The sequence below is a fragment of the Giraffa tippelskirchi genome, chromosome 13 (assembly GCF_054371585.1).
Source record: "Giraffa tippelskirchi isolate mGirTip1 chromosome 13, T2T-mGirTip1v1.2.pri, whole genome shotgun sequence".
Taxonomy (NCBI): Eukaryota; Metazoa; Chordata; class Mammalia; order Artiodactyla; family Giraffidae; genus Giraffa; species Giraffa tippelskirchi.
In genome coordinates, this window is record NC_137287.1 from 5,765,063 (window position 1) to 5,788,339 (window position 23,277).

The window sequence follows — 23,277 nt, forward strand, 5'->3', positions numbered from 1 at the left end:
CGTTGTTTATCCATCTCAAATTTTCTGATGAGGGGTTAATTTTACAGAAGCAGAATGAGCTTTGTCTATGTGTGCCCTAGTTTCCATAGGTCACTGTGAAATAACACTCATTGATTTTATCAAGGTAACAAAAGATTTTAAAAGCAAGTATGAATCACTTAAAGACAAATTTACATAGTCTGTTATCAAAAGCCATATTTCAAGAAAACTTTGTTTTTTAACAGGAAGAGAAAATCAATTTCCAGATTGGTGCCAGCTTATATTCATTGTGAAACAATAGTTATTCACTTAGTCAAAGGAACAATAAAAGATTTCAAAGGCAGTTTAATGTCTTAAGAAACTTGTATCATGCACAAAACTCTCTTCCACTTGCCACAAACCTTTTTCACACTTCTGTACTCATGACTCTATTTGCCCATTCAGAGAACAGCCACCTGTAAGTTCAGATGTACTTCCCTTTTCTTTAACAGAATGTAATTCCATTCCTTATACCTTTTTATTAAAAACACACGTCCTACTTTCTTTCAGCAACCATGAACTGTACTTTATATCATCATTTTGTAGATTGATAAATATAACTCACCCAAAGCTATGTCATTTGCAAAAGTATCTTCACAAAGTCAATAAACATTAATACCAGGTATCAATTCAATAGTGAATATTTCCCAGTTCACAGAAGCCTGAAATTCATTTTAGTTTAATTTTTTGAATTTAGAATTGTTTGATTCGTAAGCACTTACATCTCTTTAGGCCAATTAAATAGAGCTCATTGACCAATCAGCCGTTAGCAATTTTGTCCAAGGACAAAGACACACACTGCTGTTGCTGCTGCTGCTAAGTCGCTTCAGTCGTGCCTGACTCTTAGCGACCCCATGGACTGCAGCCCACCAGGCTCCCCTGTCCCTGGGATTCTCCAGACAAGAACACTGGAGTGGGTTGCTGTTTTCTTCTCTAATGCATGAAAGTGAAGTCGTTCTGGTGTGCCTGACTCTTAGCGACCCCATGGACTGCAGCCTACCAGCCTCCTCTGTCCATGGGATTGTCCAGGCAAGAATACTGGAGTGGGGTGCCATTGCCTTCTTTGAGACACACACTGAGACACCCATAAATTTAGACAGACATATAGACAGAGATCTCAGAGTTTTCTCTTTGATGTTTAAAATGTCTCTCTCTCTTTTTTTTTTGCTTGATATTTAAAATGTCTTTTTGCCCCTTCTTTTTTTCTTAGTTTGAGTTCTACCAATTTGTTTATGGCTGGAGTCCCAGATAGAATGGGTTGTGTATCCCAAGGACGTGATAAGAGTTAACTTTAGGTTTTTTCCCAGGCCTGTTTTTGTTTCTCAGGCAGAATTGGAGCTCCAAAAAAGTATTTTAACAAGCCAACTTTTTTAAATTGCGAATGCAAGAAGAACCGGTTTTTCAACTTCAAAAAATATTTTATTTTAACCAGTTTTTTTCCGGAGTCTAAAGAATATCATGGCCATTCAGTGTCCAAAATGTCATCTCTCTTTTTTGTAGTCATAGTTTCATAGCTAAACTTTAAACCAGAGAGTGTTCTAGTTGGCTCTGATGACAGGGGTAGACTGATAAGGTGTTGTCCCAGCAAGGATTGTCTCTCTGGGGAGGTGAAATCTTCTCTTAAAGTAAAGAAAGCCTGTCCTTTAACCTCTGTTTTCTCCCAGGCTCTTATGCAGTATTGCCTCACCTGTTCCATAGCCTGATCTTCCATAAGCACTTGATCTTGAGTTCTCCCCCAATTTCCACTGCCTATCAACTGATCTAAAGAGATGGGGATCTGTCTGACTTGGTCATGAGCCACCATAATCAAATGGGAATCCTCAGCTAGTTCCTGCACTATTTCCAAGGTAAAAGGAGAATTTACTCCATAATTTTGAACAGCTTCCTTAAGTTCCTTTAGTATTTTGAAGGGAATCTGTATACAGCCTCATACACCCCATTAGGATATTAGGATCTTTCCCAGGAGCTACTCGCTCCTGTACTGTCATTGGAAATGTCTTAGTCATAGCCTCCAAGTCACCCTCCTGTTGAGCCCACCAAATACTTTTCTGGAGGAGTGACAGAACTGTTGTCTGTGGCAAGGAAGGAAAAGCTTGAGTCACTCCAGTGGTTAAGACAGGAGAGGGAGGAAGAGGAGGTAAAGGAAATTTGTCCTCCCCAAGGAAAAGTACAGTTTCACTCTCGGCGATTTTTTTGGGCTCCAAAATCACTGCAAATGGTGAATGCAGCCATGAAATTAAAAGACGCTTGCTCCTTGGAAAACAAGTTATAACTGACCTAGACAGCATATTGAAAAGCAGAGACATTACTTTGCCAACAAAGGTCTGTCTAGTCAAAGCTATGGCTTTTCCAGTAGTCATGTATGGATGTGAGAGTTGGACTATAAAGAAAGCTAAGTGCCGAAGAATTGATGCTTTTGAACTGTGGTGTTGGAGAAGACTCTTGAGAGTCCCTTGGACAGCAAGGAGAGATCCAACCAGTCCTTCCTAAAGGAAATCAGTCCTGAATATTCATTGGAAGGGCTGATGCTGAAGCTGAAACTCCAATACTTTGGCCACCTGATGTGAAGAACTGACTCACTGGAAAAGACCCTGATGCTGGGAAAGATTGAAGGCGGGAGGAGAAGGGGACAACAGAGGACAAGATGGTTGGATGGCATCACCGACTTAATGGACATGAGTTTGAATAAATTCTGGGAGTTGGTGATGGACAGGGAGGCCTGGTGTGCTGCAGTCCATGGGGTCGCAAAGAGTCGGACACAACTGAGCGACTGAACTGAACTGAACTGAAACAAAGATGCAGAACCACTCTCAGTGATCCTTCACTTTTGAGCCTCACATTGGGTGCCACTTGCTGCAACCAGCACAGCAGGTAGGGATCAAAAGTGGTCGACACACAGTTTGGGAAAAAGAAGCTAGAGACGGAATTAAAGTTTTAAAGATGGGACCAGGGGACTCAAGACCTCTTGGGTCAAGAGCCCTGTTCCTCAGAGCCACATCACTTTTATTTAGTGTCTTGGCAAGCAGAGAAGATCTGGTGTGCTACCATGAAGTCAGCCTCCTGTGTCCCCAGTCATATCTCCCATTTTATTGATTACTTTAAACTGCCTTTGTTATTTTCTTGTACAAGGGCTATCACCTAGCTGGAGGCCACAGACCTGCACATGCCTTGGGAAAACATATTGGCGTGTGTACAAGCAGTGTTTTGAAGTTGTGCTGACCCGGCATTCCAAGGTCCACACTATGTTTTTCCTTAGCTTAGCATGGCATGACAACCCCAACTGATCAACCCGATGTACTTTTATTTGGGTTATGCTGTGTTGGTATATTTTGCTTTTATTCTTTTCCCATGGTGATTTTCTCACGGCTTTGCCAGAGCAACTGGTGGCTGGCAATAACCCCTGCAGCTTGTCATTCCTTTGAGAGTGAATATGGCGAATTTGGCGAAAATTCTCAAAACAGTGCTAACTTTTTACCCTGTAATTCATACCCACACCAAATAAATCATCTTGGACTTTTCAAGGTGGGAAGAAATGCAGTTGTCAGCACTCAAGGAATGGTGATGTTTAGCACCATAAGGTACTTTGCAGTCGGCAAAGCATTATCATTTCCCCATTTCACGTGACCTTCAAGACGGCACGGAGGTGGGAAGCTGTGATCAACGTCATCCTGTTTTACAGATGAGGACCTGACACGTAGCGTCAAGTTACTGCCATGACACCACACACGCAGCGAGAGGCAGAAGCCCAGTGATTGCTGATGATATGCCTTTTCTACTCTGTCTCTGGCTCCCACTTGGCTGTTAAGCAAGGTGTGCAGAGAGCTTGTTCCTATATGTAACGGCCTTTCAGGTGGCTCCAGGGAGAGCTGCAGGGCACTGTGCCCAGACCATGGGGTCTGTCCATGGGTACCACCAGTGGGGTGTTCCCTGGGCACCAGGTGAAGCTTTATGTGGACCAGTCATATGAAGCCACATGTAACATACACACTCTTGTTCAGTTCAGTTCAGTCGCTCAGTCATGTCCGACTCTTTGTGACCCCATGGTCTGCAGCACACCAGGCCTCCCTGTCCATCACCAACTCCTGGAGCCTACCCAAACTCATGTGCATCGAGTCAGTGATGTCATCCAACCTTCTCATCCTCTGCTGTCCCCTTCTCCTCCCGCCTTCAATCTTTCCCAGCATCGGGGTCTTTTCCAATGAGTCAGTTCTTCGCATCAGGTGACCAAAGTATTGGAGTTTCAGCTTCAGTATCAGCCCTTCAATGAATATTCAGGACTGGTTTCCTTTAGGAAGGACTGGTTGGATCTCCTTGCAGTCCAAGGGACTCCCAAGAGTCTTCTCCAGCACCTCAGTTCAAAAGCATCAGTTCTTTAGCGCTCAGCTTTCTTTATAGTCCAACTTTCACATCCATACATGACTACTGGAAAAACCATAGCTTTGACTAGACGGACCGTTGTTGGCAAAGTAATGTCTCTGCTTTTTAATATGCTGTCTAGGTTGGTCATAGCTTTTCTTCCAAGCAGCAAGAGTCTTTTAATTTCATGGCTGCATTCACGATCTGCAGTGATTTTGGAGCCCCCAAAAATAAAGTCTGTCACTGTTTCCACTGTTTCCCCATCTATTTCCCATGAAGTGATGGGACCGGATGCCATGATCTTAGTTTTCTGAATGTTGAGTTTTAAGCCAACCTTTTCACTCTCCTCTTTCATTTTCATCAAGAGGCTCTTTAGTTCTTCTTCACTTTCTGCCATAAGGGTGGTGTCATCTGCATATCTGAGGTGATTGATATTTCTCCCAGCAATCTTGATTCCAGCTTGTGCTTCCTCCAGCCCGGCATTTCACATGATGTACTCTGCATATAAATTAAATAAGCAGGGTGACAATATACAGCCTTGACATACTCCTTTCCCGATATGGAACCAGTCTGTGGTTCCATGTCCAGTTCTAACTGTTGCTTCTTGACCTGCACACAGATTTCTCAGGAGGCGGGTCAGGTGGTCTGGTATTCCTATTTCTTGAAGAGGTTTCCACAGTTTGTTGTAATCCACACAAAGGCTTTGGCATAGTCAATAAATGCAGTCAAGTGGGCCTTAGGAAGCATCACTACGAACAAAGCTAGTGGAGGTGATGGAATTCCAGTCAAGCTATTTCAAATCCTAAAAGATGATGCTGTGAAAGTGCTGCACTCAACATGCCAGCAAATTTGGAAAACTCAGCAGTGGCCACAGGACTGGAAAAGGTCGGTTTTCATTCCAATCTCAAAGAAAGGCAATGCCAAAGGATGTTCAAACTACCACACAATTGCACTCATCTCACACGCTAGCAAAGTAATGCTCAAAATTCTCCAAGCCAGTCTTCAATAGTAAGTGAACCGTGAATTTCCAGATGTTCAAGCTGCATTTAGAAAAGGCCAAGGAACCAGAGATGAAATTGCCAACATCCGTTGGATCATCGAAAAAGCAAGAGAGTTCCAGAAAAACATCTGTTTCTGTTTTATTGACTATGCCAAAACCTTTGACTGTGTGGATCACACACTCTTGTACCACCAGCGAAATGGTGGTAAGGAAACGTGTTATGGGACCGCTGAAGTTTCCTCCAAGTTCATTTGTCCCTGCTTCCTCTCTCCCTTATCTCCCTGCATTAAAACTGTGGGTTTCTACCTGAAGCCATAACCTGAGTTCCAAGAACGGTCCCAGCTCCTTCTTCCCAGTTCTTTATCTTCCCTTTTTAACTCCAAACACCAAACCCACCCAATAAGCATCACTCCCAGCTGCCTCCCCTTTCTCTCTCCATCTCTGTACCTTAAGTCCAGCTGCCCTGCTCCATCCAAAGTACTTTGATCTGTGAAGTGGATTGGAACTTCTCAGCTCTGCTGCTGCCCCACTTAGCCCAGCCCCAGCACATGACTCTACACCTGACTGGCCTCACCTCCTGGTCTTTCCCCTCCCTGTCAAATCCTGTCTCCCCCTCTTCTCACCAATCCATCCTTCAGTGACTACTTTTCTGACAACTAATGTGCAACTCTGTTTTTACAGCTTGCAAAGTACAGTTGCCTTTGTGCATATACAAACATTCTTACCAAGTCTCATTTAGAAGTTAGTTTTTCCTCCCTGCTGGATCTCTCTTCTGCTGCTGCTGCTGCTAAGTCGCTTCAGTCGTGTCCGACTCTGTGCGACCCCATAGATGGCAGCCCACCAGGCTCCACCGTCCCTGGGATTCTCCAGGCAAGAGGACTGGAGTGGGGTGCCATTGCCTTCTCCGGGATCTCTCTTCATCTCCTGCCTAAACTACTGCTGGTTTGGGGTGGGGTGGGGTGGGGCAGATGTGGGAGTTTTGCTTGTTTGTTTTGAGTTTTTTTGTTTCTTTGTCTTGGTCTTTGCCTTCAATACAGCTGAGTTCTGCCTGCCTTAAAAAAAAAAAATTGGCCACACTGTGTGGCATGCAGTATCTTAGTTCCCCAATCAGAGCTCGAACCCTGGCCCCCTGCAATGGAAGCATGGAGTCTTAACCACTGGATTGCCAGGGAAGTCCCCTGCCATTGTTCCTTTAGCCAACCTACATTAAGACCTTTCCCTACCTTCCTGATAAATTGCTCCTTATAAGCTTTCAAGTATTCTTGCTAACATGAAGACCTCACTTCCTTTCCTCCAAAAATTCTAATTAACCCTCTCCAGTCTCTTCTTGCTCAACGTTCAGAGCCTGTCAACAATCGTTAGAATGTGGCTCCTGGATGGACTTCCCTGGCGGTCCAGTGGTTAAGAATCCACCTGCCAATGCAGGGAACATGGGTTCAGTCTCTGGCTGGGGAAGATCCCACATGCTTCAGAGCAACTAAGCCCATGCCCCACAACTGCTGAGCCTGTGCTCTAGAGCTTGAGAGCCACAACTGCTGAGCCCACGCCATAACTAATGAAGCCCGCACCCAGGGCTGGTGCACCGCAGCAGAGAGTAGCCCCTGTTTGCCTCCACTAGAGAAGGCCCATATCGTAGCAATGATGACCCAGCACAGCCCCAAATAAATAAGTAAAGAAAGAAATGAAAATAAATATTAGAAAAAGTGACTCCTGGAGCCAGCAGCTCTAAGGATCAGGTGGCCATGAGTGACAGTCCTCCCCATGACCAGCCACCCCCCCGCTGCCTTGGTGTGTTTACACACCCACACTTTGTTTCCTTACCCTGAAAGCTCCTTGCAGCAGTGATGATCCTTCTCCTTTGTAAACTGCACAGATGTTTAGAGGAAGCTCTGGATTTGTTTGACTGCTTTCCAGTTTCTAGCCCAACTCAGACACGTCCTGTATCTTGTGTTCTATTACCTGTAGGTTTGGAGTTACATCAAAGGCAATTTGCAGGGGGTGGGGGAAGGAGGCACTGTGTAAAAACTGAGAAACTTCAACTAAATATCCCATTTCTCTTTTCTCCTTGGAAGAATTAGCCTTTCTGGAAATTCTGAGTCCACACCCAGCTTGGCAGCAATAGCCTGAAGGGTGAATTCTTCCCTTGGCCAGAGTGTGTGCTCAACAGATGGGCAACTCCCCACAGTCTCACTTGGAGCTCAGGTAACAGTTACATTTACCCCAGCCATTGGCTAGCCTGGCCCCTGTGGGCACTTGCGGGTGGGGTGGCTGGACATACATGAAGAGAAATTGATGTTCAATAGAATAAAAGTGTGGGACTTAGGGGCAACAGGAAGAGAAGCTGCATGCATCACAGCTGACTGTGGAGCAGGCTTAGACAGCCCCATTTTCTTTTTTTTCTATTTAATTTTTTATTTGAGTATAGTTGTTAGTTTCCACTGTATAGCAAAATGAATCAGTTATACATATACATACATCTACTCTTTTTTAGGTTCTATTCCGTTATAGGTCATAACAGAGTATTGAGTAGAGTTCCCTGTGCCTGACAGAGACAATCCTTTTTCTACTACCAGAGTTACCCTGGAAAGAGGCACCCCACAGAACCCTTAATTCTGCCCTGGGAAACCCTCAATCAGGCAGAGAAGTGTATTTATGCAGCTCTGGATATACGAATCACTTCACTTTGTATCTTGGTGACTCATACGTTGGTTTAATGTCCCCACCAGATTGTAAACTTCTAGAATTACCAGTGCAATGTCACTATGATATCCTCCAGAAACAAGCATAATCCCTGATACATAATATATCATGATCAATGGCTGTGAATAAATAAGTTCTGCCATAATGCTGACGTGACCCAATAAATTAAGCAAGGTCAATGGAAGGACGTTTGTCACCCTTCTGGTGTAAATAACTTTGCTGCAGCACAAAGATAAGAATTAAGCCTCTTTTGGGAAGAAATATGGTTATACATATACTTTTTATTGAAGAATATAGTTGATATACAATATAAGTTACAGGTCTACAGTGATTCACAATTTTTAAAGGTTCTACTTCATTTATAGTTATGAAATATTGGCTATATTCCCTGTGTTGTACAATATAACCTTGTAGCTTATTTTATACATAATAGTTTGTACCTTTTACTCCCCACCACTATATTCCCTCTCTCCTTCCCTCTCCCCACTGTAACCACTAGTTTGTTCTTTGTGTCTGTGAGTTTGTTTCATTCATGTTACATTCACCAGTTTGTTGTATTTTTTAGATTCCACATGTAAATGCTATCATACAGTATTTGTATTTCTCTGTCCAATTTATTTTACTTAGCATAATACTCTCCAAGTCCATTCATGTGGTTGCAGATGGCAAAATTCCATTCTGTTTTATGGCTGAGTAGTCTCCCATTTTGTATATCTACAAACACACACACACCACATCTTCTTAATCCATTCACCTGTTAATGAACACTTAGGTTGCTTCCGTATCTTGGCAATTATAAATGATGTTTTTATATATATATATATGTATGTGTATATATATATTAATTCATACCTATTAAGTTATTAAACCCACTTGTCAGAATCTGTCCTAATTAAATAATCCAGAAGACATTTGCACAAAAATCTTCATTCAAATATTTCTTAACCTAGCAAAACTTTCAAAGTATTCAGCATGTCTATAAATATAGGAATGACTAAATAATTAATGGTACACTGCTTGATGGAATACTATATAGCTATTAAAATGATGCTTATCCATTCTGTGCAGCAAAATTTTAAATGTCAGTGATATGATAATTAAGCTTTTTAAAGTAGTACACATGATTTCACATCAACCACATCCAGCTTTTCTAGGTAACAAGGAACCAAGTGAGCCTCTTTTATTGGCAAGAAATTCATTGTAAGGACACACAGGGAAGTAGGGAGACAGGAAACAATAACATCCGCAGCAAAGTCAAGCAATGCACAGAACAGAGCTTTGGGGCCTGACGGTCATTCAGGCTGTCGCCCCCTCATGCTCTGGGCTCCCAGTAGGAGGCGGCTGGGCTCCCCTCTGAGCCCATGCACTTTGCCATGTGGTGCATCAGCCCCTTTTGGTCTTTCTTTCTAGAGCCCAGTTGTTTTTCTCTACTGAAGCCACTGCTAACTCACGACACCCACAGCTTCATGGCTTCTGTCACCTAATGCCTTCTGCTGATTGATTTCTGCTTGGCCTCGGTTTTCTGTTTGTCTCACATTTGAACTCCCAAGAAAGGAGATCTAGAAGCTTTAGTTCCCTACTGTTCCATTCTTCAGAGCTCTCAGACCAGACCACCTCTGTAATTCCAGTGGTCAGCATAAAAGCTGTGCTTCCCAAAAGTGCCCAAACCTGATACCATCAATTCGTTCCAAAAAGTGATCAATCACACAGCATGAATGTGGCAGGTACTTCAAATATATCAGCCACCTATCTAATACAATCTATAGTTTTGAACCATGTTTAAAATAATAAATAAAAACATACGCATATGAAAGGGCTTCCCAAGTGGCACTAGTGGTAAAGAACTCATCTGCTAATGCAGGAGGCGTAAGAGACACTGGTTCCATTCCTGGGTTGGGCAGATCCCCTGAAGGAGGGGATGGCAACCCCTCCAGTATTCTTGCCTGGAGAATCTCATGGACAGAAGAGCCTGGTGGCTACAGTCCATAGGGTCATAAAGAGTTGGACATAACTGGAGCGACTTAGCACGCGCACACACACACACTCACACATACCTATGAAAACAGATAGGAAAGAGATAAATCCATCATAGTTGGGTTAGGGTGGAAGGATTACAGGTGATTACTTTTCTCCATTTTGCACTTTTCATTTAATGATACTGTAACTGACTTTTAGTTTTCAAATATTTTTTAAAAGTACTCTCCAAACTATAGGAGTCATGCAGCCAAGCTACTAAGTTCAGTCTCTCCCCCGAACTTGCCTTGGAATATAGAGCAAAGGCACAATCATTAAAGTCTGTGGGCGCTCTTACTCAGCAGGTAGAGTATTACTTCTGTCTTATCTTGCCAGGTGAAGGCCATAATTGTTGTAGGTTGTGAAGGCATCTTGAAGGCAAAAGTGCCTGTTATTATTCTGAAAACTTCTTTTAAATTGCTATAATAGCATATGTCACATGAGCAGAACATAGAACCTTATGACTAGCTTGGGCATAGAAAGACATTCTTTATCCACAAGCCAAGTATTTGAAAATACCACCCACTCAAATGGCAGACACCTTCAGGGCTGGAGAGGAACTACCAGCATAGTTTTGTGAAACTGAGCCACCCATGGCTTAACTTTGATCTCCTCTGTGTATATCAGCTCCTCTGACACAGACATGCAGTTACTAAGTATTATTATTGCTTGATAATGACTCTAATTACTATAAGGACTGCCCGAGGTGAAAAAGGAGAAATCGAATTATCAGATGGACTGGTGTCAGAGTTGGACAGTCTGTTTGTATCTCGAAAAGACAGAATCCTTTTGTCCCCAGCCCTAACTTGGGGGCGCACAGGCTGCGGGAGGGGACCCCGAAAGCGAGAGGCTGCACCAGTGCAGGGCAGTGGACGCGTCCAGCATTGGGGAAACCGAGATGTCGAATCCTCCCGCTCTCCTAGAGAGGACCCGGAAGCGCGGCGCAGTCCCGGAAGGCGAGGTGCTGACACACTTCCGGCCTTTGTGACTCATTGTGTCTGTGTCGAGGCGTCAGGAGGGCCTGGAGTTGAGTGCGGCGCCCTTCGGCCGGCCTGAGCCCCAGAGTCAACTCCCCTTGCTCGCCCAGCGCCCCGAGGCCGCTCCCGGGGCTCACGGTGAGATTTGGGGGCCGGCCTCTGAGGGAGCGGGCGGGCCCGCAGGGGTGTGTGCTTGGGGGTGGGCTCTGCAGCTGCGAACCCGGGGTCCTCTCCTGGCGGCCGGGGCGCCGCGAGCAGCGAGTCCGTGCCCCTGTCCCTTCCTCAGGCCGGGCCGCAGGCAGCGCCGTCCCCCGGGGCAGCCGACCCCGCCCCATCGGGGGCCCAGGCAGGGAGGGGGCCTCGGTCCTTGGCAGGGGGTCCCGGGAGACCCGGGGAAAGGCTGTCTGCGGGCCCCTTCCGGGCCCTCACGTGCAATGTCGTTCTCTTCGCTTGACGTTTGTGAGAACCCGGTCGCGAGCGAACCGACCCCTGTTGGGTTTTTTCCTTCCCTACCTTCGTCGCCATTTGCTTTGGTTCCAGTGAGAGGTTTTTTTTTTTTTTTATTTTCGAGGTCCTTGAAGGACCTCCAGGTGGAAAATGCGGAAGGCTGAGAAACAGACACGTTTCAGGATGCCGCGTACGTGTTTCCAGATCACCTGCTTCTTCCCCACCCCTGTCCCCCGATCGGTGATTAAAGAGCGTCTGAAGCCTAGTCTGAGTGGATGAAGAAGTGATTCTGGTCTAGTAGAGATGATACGTACGTCCCACTCTCTTTCAGCTTTAGGGCATGTTTCGAAGGCTTTTGAAAACGAGCTTGTCCGGAAGATTAGGTGCGTTTTCTATTTATGGGTAGTGGTTACTCTGCCTGAATTGGAAGGGTGAAGAGTGAAAGGAATTTGTGGAAATTGCACGGGACCATTAGGAGACTGATTAACTGAGTGACCTTGGATAAGACAGGACACTTCTGCCAACTCAGTTTTGTCATCCATCAGATTAGGTTTTCTCCAAAGGCCCCTCCAACTTGGAGATTATTTGCTTTAGTCAGTGTAATTGCAAAATTCAGCCACAGTTCAGCCTGACACTGCCCCCTGCCCTCCCCTTCCTACAGTGCCTCCAGTACACAATAAGATACTTTCATTATAGAGAGTGGCTGTTAACATGGCCTGGGACCAAAGAAAGCATTTATTGTACAGGCCATTGCTAGGCGGATTGGAGGTGGTCAATAAATACTTGTTGAATTGAATTGTGGAGGATTCATTGTAACCTGTCAACAAAGCCCTGTTACTGTATTGGCCAGCCCCATGTGGAGAAATAGCTTTATTACTTAGGGAACCTTGATGGTAATTTGCCCCAGAATGTTTCTCCAATTTGTATTATCTCTGAATTAATATGCACAATTCTTGTTCATTATTTCAGGCGGTTTTCACCAATCTTAATATACAAATAGGGAGGCTCACTAATTAATACCTTAGGCTTTTGCTGCTTCTCCGCTTGATCTAAGCATTTAAATTTTTGCTAACTTTATACTGTATCTAAATACAGATGACTGTTATGTTAAATCTTTCCTTTTTATTCTGAGTATCAGTATTCTTTTGGGATTCTCAGGATACCTAGTTACCTTTTAAAGGTAGCTTTTTCATGTTTTAAAACATTTCAGAGCACTTCTCAGAAATGGAAGGGGGCAGTTTGTTTAAACTTTCAAGACTATACCCTGGAAAAGATACTGGCCTGTTCAGAAAATAGCCTCAGAAATAAACTGAGCTTGTAACTCCAAGCCTTTTTTGTAAGAAAATCTTTTGTATTTACCTTCGGTGAGAACCAGTTACTGGGGGGTAATCTTATCTATATCGGATAGTGTGTCAGAATGGTTTGCAACTCAAAGGGACCACAGAAGTAGTCTTCTGCTCCTCTGTTCCCACCCTACCCCCGTTTGACAGATAAAGATACTGGGTGTCAGAGAGGTTAAATGACTCACCCAGGGACATGTAACTTACTCATGGGAGACTAGAATTCAGGTGTTCCAATTTGTGCTGCTTTCGCTACAACAGGATTTGTCCTTAAGTGATTTTGGTGTGATGGTTGGAGCCTGAACTGAGTCTCACAACTCATTTCAAATCCTATCTTAACCATTTAATTGCTCTGTGACCTTGGGTGTTATTTAACATCTATCAACTTTAGCTTCGTTGTTATACTTTGTGACAACAATTGTTACCTACCTCCTAAGAGTGTTGTGTGAAATGCCTGGTACCTAGACCAGTTAACATTGGTTCTTACTATTATGCCTGCTAGAGGCTTCTTGAATTGAACAGATGAGGGGCGAGTGGCATTTCAGCTTAGCTCTGAAGGATAAGGAGGATTTGAAAAGGCAGGAAAGACTGGGAGGGAAAGCCCATGCATTGTGATGTGAGAAAAAGATGACAATCGAAATACAAGACATTTAGGAGATACTGAGTAGAGTCGTTTTGCTGGTGGCAAAGGTTCATGCAGGGAAGGGGAGGAAGTTGATGGGAAATGAAGCTTGATGGGGAAGCTGGGACCAGGTGCTGGGGGGTATTGGATTGCAAGGCTTTATGGAGTTTTAGGAAGAAGAATCTGAGAGCAAGGTTGGAGATCAATTGTGAAGGAGAGGAGGAAAATGAAGGTAGGGAACCAAAGAGAGGGAGCCATTCTTCGCAGAACTAGATAGAAAAATAAGTATGAACAAAGAATTGCATCTCCCTGGTGCTTGGAGATGAGTGTACTTATGTAAGGGGAGAGGACTCGGAGATGAAATTCTCAGTCTGGGTGAATGAGATATTCATGGACCAGCTGACCTCTAGTTGCCACTGAAGGCAATAAGATGGCAGGGGGAATTAAGGTCTGCCCAGTTCTTTAGAAGAAAAGTGAACAAGAGTCCTTGTCCTCGAGGGGCTTAATGTTTAGTTGGGAAGTAATGATAGAAACTCAGGTAATGGTAATACAAGGAGAGTAGACATGCCTGACAGACAAAGTCCCAAAAGTGTTCAGAGGAGGAAGATACCTTCTTTAATTTGGAATGTCAGGAAACAGTGTACATCTTGAAGGTGAGTGAAAATTTGACTAGTTGAGGTTGATAAAGGTGGGAGATTTGTCCTAGCAAAGGAGTAAAGATACAAAGTCACACCCTAAGTTAATGGGTATTACGTTAACGGGAACATTAATGGGCCAAATAGGCTGAAATTGAGGGATCACTACTACTAAGGAAGAGTAATGGAAGTAGAAAAGTCCAGCGGAGTGTGTTGTTTGAACGCTAAGTCAGTGAATATCAAGGATTCACTGAGAGTGACTGAGGGGCAGGAGGGAATGCCCCACAGCAGACTTTGGCGATACTAAGTTGACCCTGGTATGTTGTTCATGTTGAAATGGGGAGAAATGGAAGCAAGACAGTCGGTGGGGCTGAGGCACTAGTGTCGGCAGGAGAGGTGGGGCCTGGATATCGGGATGGTGGAAAATGGTTCTAGGGGGCATAGCTGGAGAAGATAACTCTTTTTCTTTTTCCCACTTTTCCAAATGAAGGAGAGAAGGAAATGGCAACCCACTCCAGTACTCTTGCCTGGAAAATCCCATGGACGGAGGAGCCTGGTAGGCTGCAGTCCATGGGGTCGCTAAGGGTCGGACATGACTGAGCGACTTCACTTTCACTTTTCACTTTCATGCATTGGAGAAGGAAATGGCAACCCACTCCAGTGTTCTTGCCTGGAGAATCCCAGCGACGGGGGAGCCTGGTGGGCTACCGTCTATGGGGTCGCACAGAGTCGGACACGACTGAAGTGACTTAGCAGTAGCAAGCCTTACAGGAGATATTTAGCCTCCCAGCTGGGAGACAGCCAGCCAAAAGAGTGGTCTCCTGGACTCCCTGCTTGCTACCTCTTCCTGTTCAGGTCCTGGCTCGCTGATGCTCCAGCTCCACGGGGGCCGTTTTCTGGAAGCTGCCTTGTCAGCTACTCCTCAGGGCTGCCCCAGCACTCACATTGAAACCTCCTTAGAACTGTTGGAACGTCTGCTCTGTACTGTAATGATTTGTGTAAAAATTGGAATCACGCTTCTCATCTTTTCATTCCCCTCAGTCTAGGGTGACGACACCGTGTGTATTTGTGTTGTTTTAGTCACTAAGTCGTGTCTGACTCTTTTGCGACCTTGTGGACTGTAGCTCTCCAGGCTCCTCTGTCCATGGGATTTCCCAGACAAGAATATTAGAGTGGGTTGCCATTTCCTTTTCCGAGGGATCTTCCTGACCCAAGAATCGAACCTGAATCTCCTGCATTGGCAGGCGGATTCTTTACCACAGTACCACCTGGGAAGCCCTTGCATATTGTAAATCTTCAGAAATGCTTAGGAAACTGAATACTTGTAATAAAGGACTTTCTAGGTAAAGTTGCTCTGAAGTTGAAAAACAAAATATATTTCCCCACCAAGGGGGTGGAGTGCAAAACAAGTCTGAAGGAATGGATCAGTTCAGTGCAGTCTCTCAGTCGTGTCCGACTCGTTGTGACCCCATGGACTGCAGCACACCAGGCTTCCCTGTCCATCACCTCCCAGAGCTTGCTCAAACTCCTGTCCGTTGAGTTGGAGATTCCATCCAACCATCTCATCCTCTGCCGTCCCACCCTCCTCCTGCCTTCAATCTTCCCCAGCATCAGGGTCTTTTCCAATGAGTCAGTTCTTTGCATCAGGTGGCCAAAGTATTGGCGTTTCAGCTTCAGCAGCAGCCCTTCCAATGAATATTTCCTTTATTCATTTAATCTGAGGTTTATCACAGGATTCATTTTCTTTCAAGGAATCATTTCAATGATCTCCTTTAGATGGACTGGTTGGATCTCCTTGCAGTCCAAGGGACTCGCAAGATTCTTCTCCAGCATCAGTTCTTCAGTGCTCAGCTTTCTTTATGGTCCAACTCTCACATCCATACATGACCACTGGAAAAACCATAGCCTTGACTAGACAGACCTTTGTTGACAAAGTAATGTCTCTGCTTTTTAATATGCTGTCTAAGTTGGTGATAGCTTTTCTTCCAAGGAGCAAGTGTCTTCTAATTTCATGGCTGCAATCACCATCTACAGTGATTTTGGAGCCGAGAAAATTAAGTCTGTCACTGTTTCCATTGTTTCCCCATCTATTTGCCATGAACTGATGGGACTGATCTTAGTTTTCTGAATGTTGAGCTTTAAACCAACTTTTTCACTCTCTTTCACTTTCATCCAGAGGCTCTTTAGTTACTCTTCGCTTTCTACCATAAGAGTGGTGTCATCTGCGTATCTGAGGTTACTGATATTTCTCCCGGCAATCTTGATTCCAGCTTGTGCTTCCTCCAGCCCAGCATTTCTCATGAAGTGCTCTGCATATAAGTTAAATAAGCAGGGTGACAATATGCAGCCTTGACCTACTCCTTTCCCAATTTGGAACCAGCCTGTTGTTCCATGTCCAGTTCTAACTGTTGCTTCTTGGCCTCCATACAGATTTCTCAGAAGGCAGATAAGGTGGTCTGGTATTCCCATCCCTTTAAAAATCTTCCACAGTTTGTTGTGATCCACACAGTCAAAGGCTTTAGCACAGTCAGTGAAGCAGAAGTAGATGTTCTTCTGGAATTCTCTTGCTTTTTAGAAGATGGTTTACAACAGGACTTTTAACAGTTTAAAGTATTGGAGAAATGACTTAATTCCCACATTCTTTTTACATTTATGCAGATAGCCTTTTTAAATGTAATGTTCTTTATTGTAATTATAAACTGCTATTTTAATAACGATTTCTGTATTTAATTAGGGACCAAAGAAAGAAAAATGAATCCTGTGATAAACCTCGGATTAAAATCATAATCTTTGTTTAGAACAGTCATCTCCAAACTTTTCCAGTCACACAATCCTGTCAGTAAAAACTGTTTACAAACTTATATAGATGTATTATTATCCCAGCATTTTGTATAATTTAAAAAAATACAGTAAGTTGTGCTATTCTAAATAATTTTGTGCCTTAAATATACATGATCTGTTTTCCACCAAAATTACTAATAATTTTTTAGTGAAAGTCATGTAACCTTAAAAATGTTTTGTTAGCTTAAAACTGTTGGCTTATCTCATTTTGATACAGTCGGATACTGTCTCTAAAATTTGAACTTGATGCTTAATTTTGATGGCTGTAGAGGTGAAAACGATCCCTCACAAAGGTTTGTCAATTCAGATGAAAGAAATACATTTTTGCGTCTGCTTGGTAACTGGTGATTGCTCCTGTCCACCAACCCTCTTCGGTTTTTGTCCTTGAAATTCAGCTTCTACATCTCCATTTTTCCATGCCCTTGTATCACCTGTTCTTACAAACCAATGAAGAGATGTTTTATAATTTTAACAAACAGGCTTAAGACCCACTAAAAATCCTCATTTGGAAGTTCTTAAACAAATTAGGGAATATTTCCAAGTTTTTAAAATGTGTAGACAATAAGGAGTTTCAAGGATGCTGAGTATCAGTTCTAGTGGTTAAAATTATGTAACAACCCACTAATAGTTCCTTCCTCACACTTTTTTTTTTACTTTTACACTTGTCAGTTGACTTCTTGTTTGATTTAGATCCACATTGGTTTTCACCTTCTAATCTGGCTGAGCTAAAAACTGCTCTCAATAGAAGCTTCAGCCGTGCTGTTTTCTTGTTTGTGTGTGTTTGCCTTCTTAGTGTCTCCCCTTCTTGTAGTTTTTCTGCAAGAATCTCTAAAGCTGCTTGTTTTTTTCTAAGATGTAATTGGTATATAGCATAAGGTTAGTTTCGAGATACATAATGAGTCAGTGTTTCTGTGTATTGTCAAGTGATCCCAATAAGTCTGGATAACATCTATCACCATAGTTACATTTTTTTCATTTGAAGAGAATTTTTAAGAACTTCTTTCAGCAGCTTTCAGATATGCAGCACAGTATTAACTAGAGTCACCACGCTGTGACTCCATCCCCAGGACTTAACTTATTTTATAACAGGAAATTTGTGTCATTTGACCCATTTTGCCCCTGCAGCGCCCCCCATGCTGTCTCTTGTGAACATGTTCAGCATTTAGACCAAGTGAGCATGGTAGTATCCATTTGTACATTAAATGTGGTCTATTTTCTCTCACTTTTAAAATATAAATAGACGTTCTGATATTTTCCTTATTCAAAGTGGATCATTTTGTACTGACCAAGGCACCCATAAAAGCCATAGAAATAGCTGAAAGGTGGGTTGCAAGTCCAGGCTTCAGATCTGGCTTCAGTGTTGGCTGCACTAGGTAGGTAGCCTCTTGCTCCTGAGCACATGGCTGAAGTCATCTATGCCGCAGTCACGTCATCTGTAAGAGTGGTCCAGGTTGTCCTGGGAGCTCATACATGTGCCACTGCAAGCCACCGCCTGGCACCCCTCTCTCAGCTCTCACCAGGCTGAGTGTGTAAACACATGACGTCATAACCTGCCTTCCCTCTGGAGGGAAAGGGCTCGGACTCCAGCAGACACCCTGAGGGTGGAATTCACCCGTTGGGGGTTTGTTTGCAAAACCTTAATATCTATAAAGTGACAGTGAAAACGGTACTGGGAGCTTTTTTTCCCTTTACTATTCAGAGGCGTTTTTAATGCTTGGATGTGTAGCCTTGTATGCAGTATTAATGGCAAAGTATCACTTTTCATAAAGGTACCAGTAATTTTTTTTTTTTAACTCTTCAGGAATAGGACAGAAACAGATACCAGACATCTCACAGGACAGAAAGGAGAGCACAGGAGCACAAACCCTGTTCGGATTGAGTCAGGTCCCTGAACCTGAATGATGACTGCTGAGTCAAGGGAAGCCACAGGTCTGTCCCCCCAGGCTGCCCAGGAGAAGGACGGTATCGTGATAGTGAAGGTGGAAGAGGAGGATGAGGAGGAGCACATGTGGGGGCAGGACGCCAGCCTGCAGGAGTCTCCCCCGCCCGACCCGGAGATCTTCCGCCAGCGCTTCAGGCACTTCTGTTACCAGAACACTTTCGGGCCTCGAGAGGCCCTGAGTCGGCTGAAGGAACTTTGCCATCAGTGGCTGCGGCCCGAGATCCACACCAAGGAGCAGATCCTGGAGCTGCTGGTGCTCGAGCAGTTCCTCTCCATCCTGCCCCGGGAGCTCCAGGCCTGGCTGCAAGAGTACCGTCCCGACAGCGGGGAGGAGGCCGTGACCCTGCTGGAGGATCTGGAGCTGGATTTGTCAGGACAGCAGGTGAGGCGAGGTGACGCCTGTGATGTGTGAGCAGCATGTGGACTTTGAGACCGGAGCAAAGAGAGAGTTACTGATTTAAAGCTCGTATTTATGTAGTCTTTGTGTTACTTCGATCCTGTTCCGCTTGGCTATTAAAAAAGTATTCTGGCCCTGGCCCTTGCCCAGCCACTGGCATATTACTGTCTTTTTGTTTGTCTAAATTCCTGTTTAAAAAGTAATTTACCCACAAGCCCAACCCGTTTGTCCTCAGGTCCCAGGTCAAGTTCATGGGCCTGAGATGCTCGCAAGGGGGATGGTGCCTCTGGATCCAGTGCAGGAGTCCTCGAGCTTTGACCTTCCTCATGAGCCCACCCAGTCCCATTTCAAACATTCATCTCGGAAACCCCGTCTGTTACAACCTCGAGGTAAGAAGCCAGGTTTCACGTGGGGTGTGACGTGGGGACACACCAGTCAGATGTGTGTGTCTTGTTGATGCCTGTAGTAGAGAAGCGTATTTGTTTCTGTTGTCATTACTACTACATATCAGAGGAAGCATAACCTACAGACCAATTTCATGAGTTAAATAATGTTACTGAGGAGGTAAGTAGAATGTGCATAATAAACTTGGGTGGACATTATATTATTTGTTGAATTGTTAGCATTCTGCATGTCTAGCAGACTTCTTTAACAGGAAAGTCCTGAGAAGAGATGATATATATCCAGCACTCTGGTATGTCATAAATTATCTTTAAAAGGATCATTTTAAAATTGATTTTATTTGGGACTTCCCTAGTGGTCCAGGGGTTAAGACTCCGTGCTTCCACTGTAGGGGACATGGGTTCAGTGCGTGGTGAGGGAAACTGGATCCTCCATGCCACACAGCACAGCCCAAAAATAAATAAATTCATTTCTTTAAAATGGATAAATACTGTATAACATCACTGTTTTTTAGGTTATTTTCAAAAATTCCAAAGGATGGAAAAAATGTTTTTGGTTGAGGAACATGAGGCAAAAGAAATCATTTCAGAGTCATATAAATAAGAATTAGTTTTTTCCTTTGAGGGAAATATTAATGTATTTTATCCAGTTTTAAAATCAAAGTAGGTACACAGACTATCAGTAACTAATAATAACATGCTAAAAGAATGATTGTTTAAGAGCTGATAAACGCACAGTCCTTACCCAGTGTGTATGTTTGTGGTGACGTTTAGGGTGGGCGTATAGAGCTGAAGGAAGCATTCTTGTCGGTGCGTTCTGGAGGACAGCCAGCATTCACAAGCTGGAGAAGCCCACGTGAACCATCCAGTCTGCTGTGATGTTCAGTCCACCACTGTCCACCCCATCTCGTTGTTGCCTCCTAGGGGTTGAAATCAGGAAGTGGCAAAGGATATTCATGGTTTTAAATGCCAGATTAGGGCTTCAGATTAGCAGAGGAACAGCTTTAGAAATACTGGAATATATGGCTGTTACGTGGTGAATATGCACTTATTCTCAGTCTCCTCTTTGTGCTGATCATCTTCCGTGGTGTTTCCTCACTCGTGTAAGGTTGAAGTGCTAGGTACTTGATCTTTTTGGACACTTTGCTCTAGCTTTTAGCAATTCTGTTTCAGAATTGTTTTTCTAATACCTTTGGAATACAGTAACATCATCTATTTACCAGTAGCATTTCCAGATCTAACATTACTTGGCTAGGGAAGGTTTTGATTTTGCAGTCTTCTAAGAATTTTCCAGTTTTTCTTATACATTGCAGTCAGTGTGATCAACCTGTGCCTTTATACACTTGGAAATATCTCATCAGCATTCCGACCCTGTGTACGTTTTATCCAAAAACTGGTCAAGTGAGGGAGAAAAGTAGAGGGACAAAAATTGGCAGAAACTTAAAAATAAGAAGAGCCCCTTCCTTCTCTGTTTCAAGACATTACTGCTAAATATTTTTAAAACTTGAATTTTTCACAACTGAATGGGAATCTGAAGTCTTAGTACCCTGTTCCTTGGATGGAAGAAGGTTAAATTATGAGCCAGACTTGCTTAAGAACTGAGTGTTACCCACTTCTGTGGCTGAGAACAGGAACCCGGTTCTGGTTCTAGCTCTGCTCTCTCAACAGGGGACATTAGGCAAGTCGCTTACCCTCTTGGGGCCTCTGTTTCACCTTCTGTGACTCCTTGTTCCTCCTGCTCAAGAACAGAAGTCTTGGGAAGACACAGCTTATGCTGACCTTCTTACAGTCTCTGTAATTATCAGTTCTGTAATTCCTCGTTGAACATCAGGCACACTGGTGCAGGAAAGAAGGTGCCCTGGGCCCTTCGAAGGGGACCCAGAGCAGAGCTGGCTTCACTCACAGCTCCTTTCTCCTCCTTCAGCTCTCCCTGCCACCCACGTTCCTGCCCCTCATCCCGAGGGGGCTCCCAGAGACCAGGCGATGGCATCTGCATTGTTCTCGGCAGATTCCCAGGTGAGCTGTGGGCCCCTCTGCCCTCCTGAGTCCCTGCCATCTATCTGCCTCTTGCTAGGGCTCTTCTGGCGGTCTTCTCCCAAGACACTGGCTGTTGAAGCCCGGGCCCACAGAGGAGCCCCACTCCCCGAGGGTCCACTGGAGCCTGGCGTGGCCGCCTTTTCTTCCCAGAATCCTGTAGGTTTGCAGTCACCTCCATCCCTGACCGCAGGTTTGGGCAGTGGGACTGTCCCTGGGCTTTGGGGGAACTGAGTGTGGGGATCTCGTGTTATTTCAGGCAATGGTGAAGATCGAGGACATGGCCGTGTCCCTCATCCTGGAGGAATGGGGATGTCAGAACCTGTCTCGGAGGAATCTCAATAGGGACGCCAGGCAGGAGAATTATGGGAACGTGATTTCCCAGGGTAAGACGGGTGCAGGATTACTTGTGATAAGAGTGTATTGCCTCTTTTTCCAATAGCTGTGGGATCTCTGATGTGTTAGACTACCGAGCCCCTTTGTTCAGACCAGATGGAGAAGGAGAACACTGTTTATTTCATCCCAAAGCCTGGCACTGGGACTTCTGACTCCATGTGGATTTCTTAGGTCTAGGTAGTTTTACCTCTAGGGAGTCTTTTGAAAGCAGAAGTGACTCTTGTGTTCTGATTCCCTACCTCTTCAACTACTCAGTCACCAGTGAGGATTCTATTTCATTCCCTGTGCTTACAATTGAGGTGCTTTTGTTGGGGTTGGGGAGTGTCTGTGTTTTTTAGTGTAGAGGGCCAGGTGGACACTGACCATCAGTCTCATCCTAACCTGGGACCTGTTCCTGAACCCACCAGGCATCCTTCCACGGGTTTTCGGTCTTGCGTCCTGTGAGCACTGCTCCACCAAAGCTCTCTGTGATTCTGTGACCTTAACGCCTGTCCCTCCCTCAGGGTCAGGTTTCCTAGGTTCCAAACCTAATGGTGATCTTTTGTGAAGAGCTCTGGCTCCTGAGTGTGTAGTAAGAACAAAGAAGTCTCAGAGGCATCAACTGGATAAGACAAGGTGACACAGCTGACAGTCTCATTTGTCTCTGTTAGGTCTCAACCCCTGGGAGACTTCACTGTAGGAAAATGTCAAATCAGTCCTGTCACAGGGAAAGCCCACTTCCTCAGACTTCTGCCTGGGGAGAGCAAGGGGAATGTGAATGAAGGGCAACTAGGAAGAGAGGATGTTACTACAGAAACTTCAAGTTTTGTTTTGAACCATAGGGTTAGCTGGGGTTCGTTTCTTAATACTTGCTCTTTGGACGAGGTGAAAATTAAGCCAAAATACTGATTTGTGTTTGTGAGCTGGGTAGTACCCACCTGTTGCTAGCTTAAAACATAGGGAACCGTCCAGATCATCAAGGACCTAGGCTTGGAACTCAAAAGAATGGACCAGTTTCATTTTCCTTATGATTGGGTCAGTATTTATGGCAGTTTCATCACTAAAGTCAGGGGCTAGATATTCAGCTCCTTTGGTGGTGTGATGAGGTAGTACACACTCACTTGGAAAGATTTCTTAAGGCCAAATAAATGAAGAATAGATTTGGGTTAGTTTGTTTTT

General features: G+C 44.4%; 2 protein-coding genes across 11 annotated transcripts in view; one reads left to right on the top strand and one right to left on the bottom strand.

The window, feature by feature from the left end:
* The window catches only part of ZNF3 (zinc finger protein 3), a 490,877-nt gene that overhangs the window by 429,890 nt on the left and 37,710 nt on the right, over positions 1-23,277 (bottom strand). The window lies entirely within an intron of this gene.
* Positions 1-23,277, top strand: part of LOC145531918 (zinc finger protein with KRAB and SCAN domains 1-like) — a 59,365-nt gene that overhangs the window by 17,170 nt on the left and 18,918 nt on the right. For 8 of the 10 annotated variants that reach the window (XR_014072854.1, XR_014072860.1, XR_014072857.1 and 5 more), the window contains exons 1-5: positions 11,072-11,202; positions 18,751-19,273; positions 19,524-19,677; positions 21,614-21,705; positions 21,983-22,109. Coding sequence is in view for 2 of the 10 variants with exons in the window: in XM_081555793.1 (XP_081411919.1) it covers positions 18,848-19,273; positions 19,524-19,677; positions 21,614-21,705; positions 21,983-22,109 (799 nt within the window). In the remaining 8 variants the exon portion in view is untranslated. Of the gene's footprint in view, positions 1-3,754; positions 3,829-7,446; positions 7,577-11,071; positions 11,203-18,750; positions 19,274-19,523; positions 19,678-21,613; positions 21,706-21,982; positions 22,110-23,277 lie in introns of those variants that run through there. The other 2 variants (XR_014072861.1, XM_081555795.1) reach the window with 2 other exon arrangements.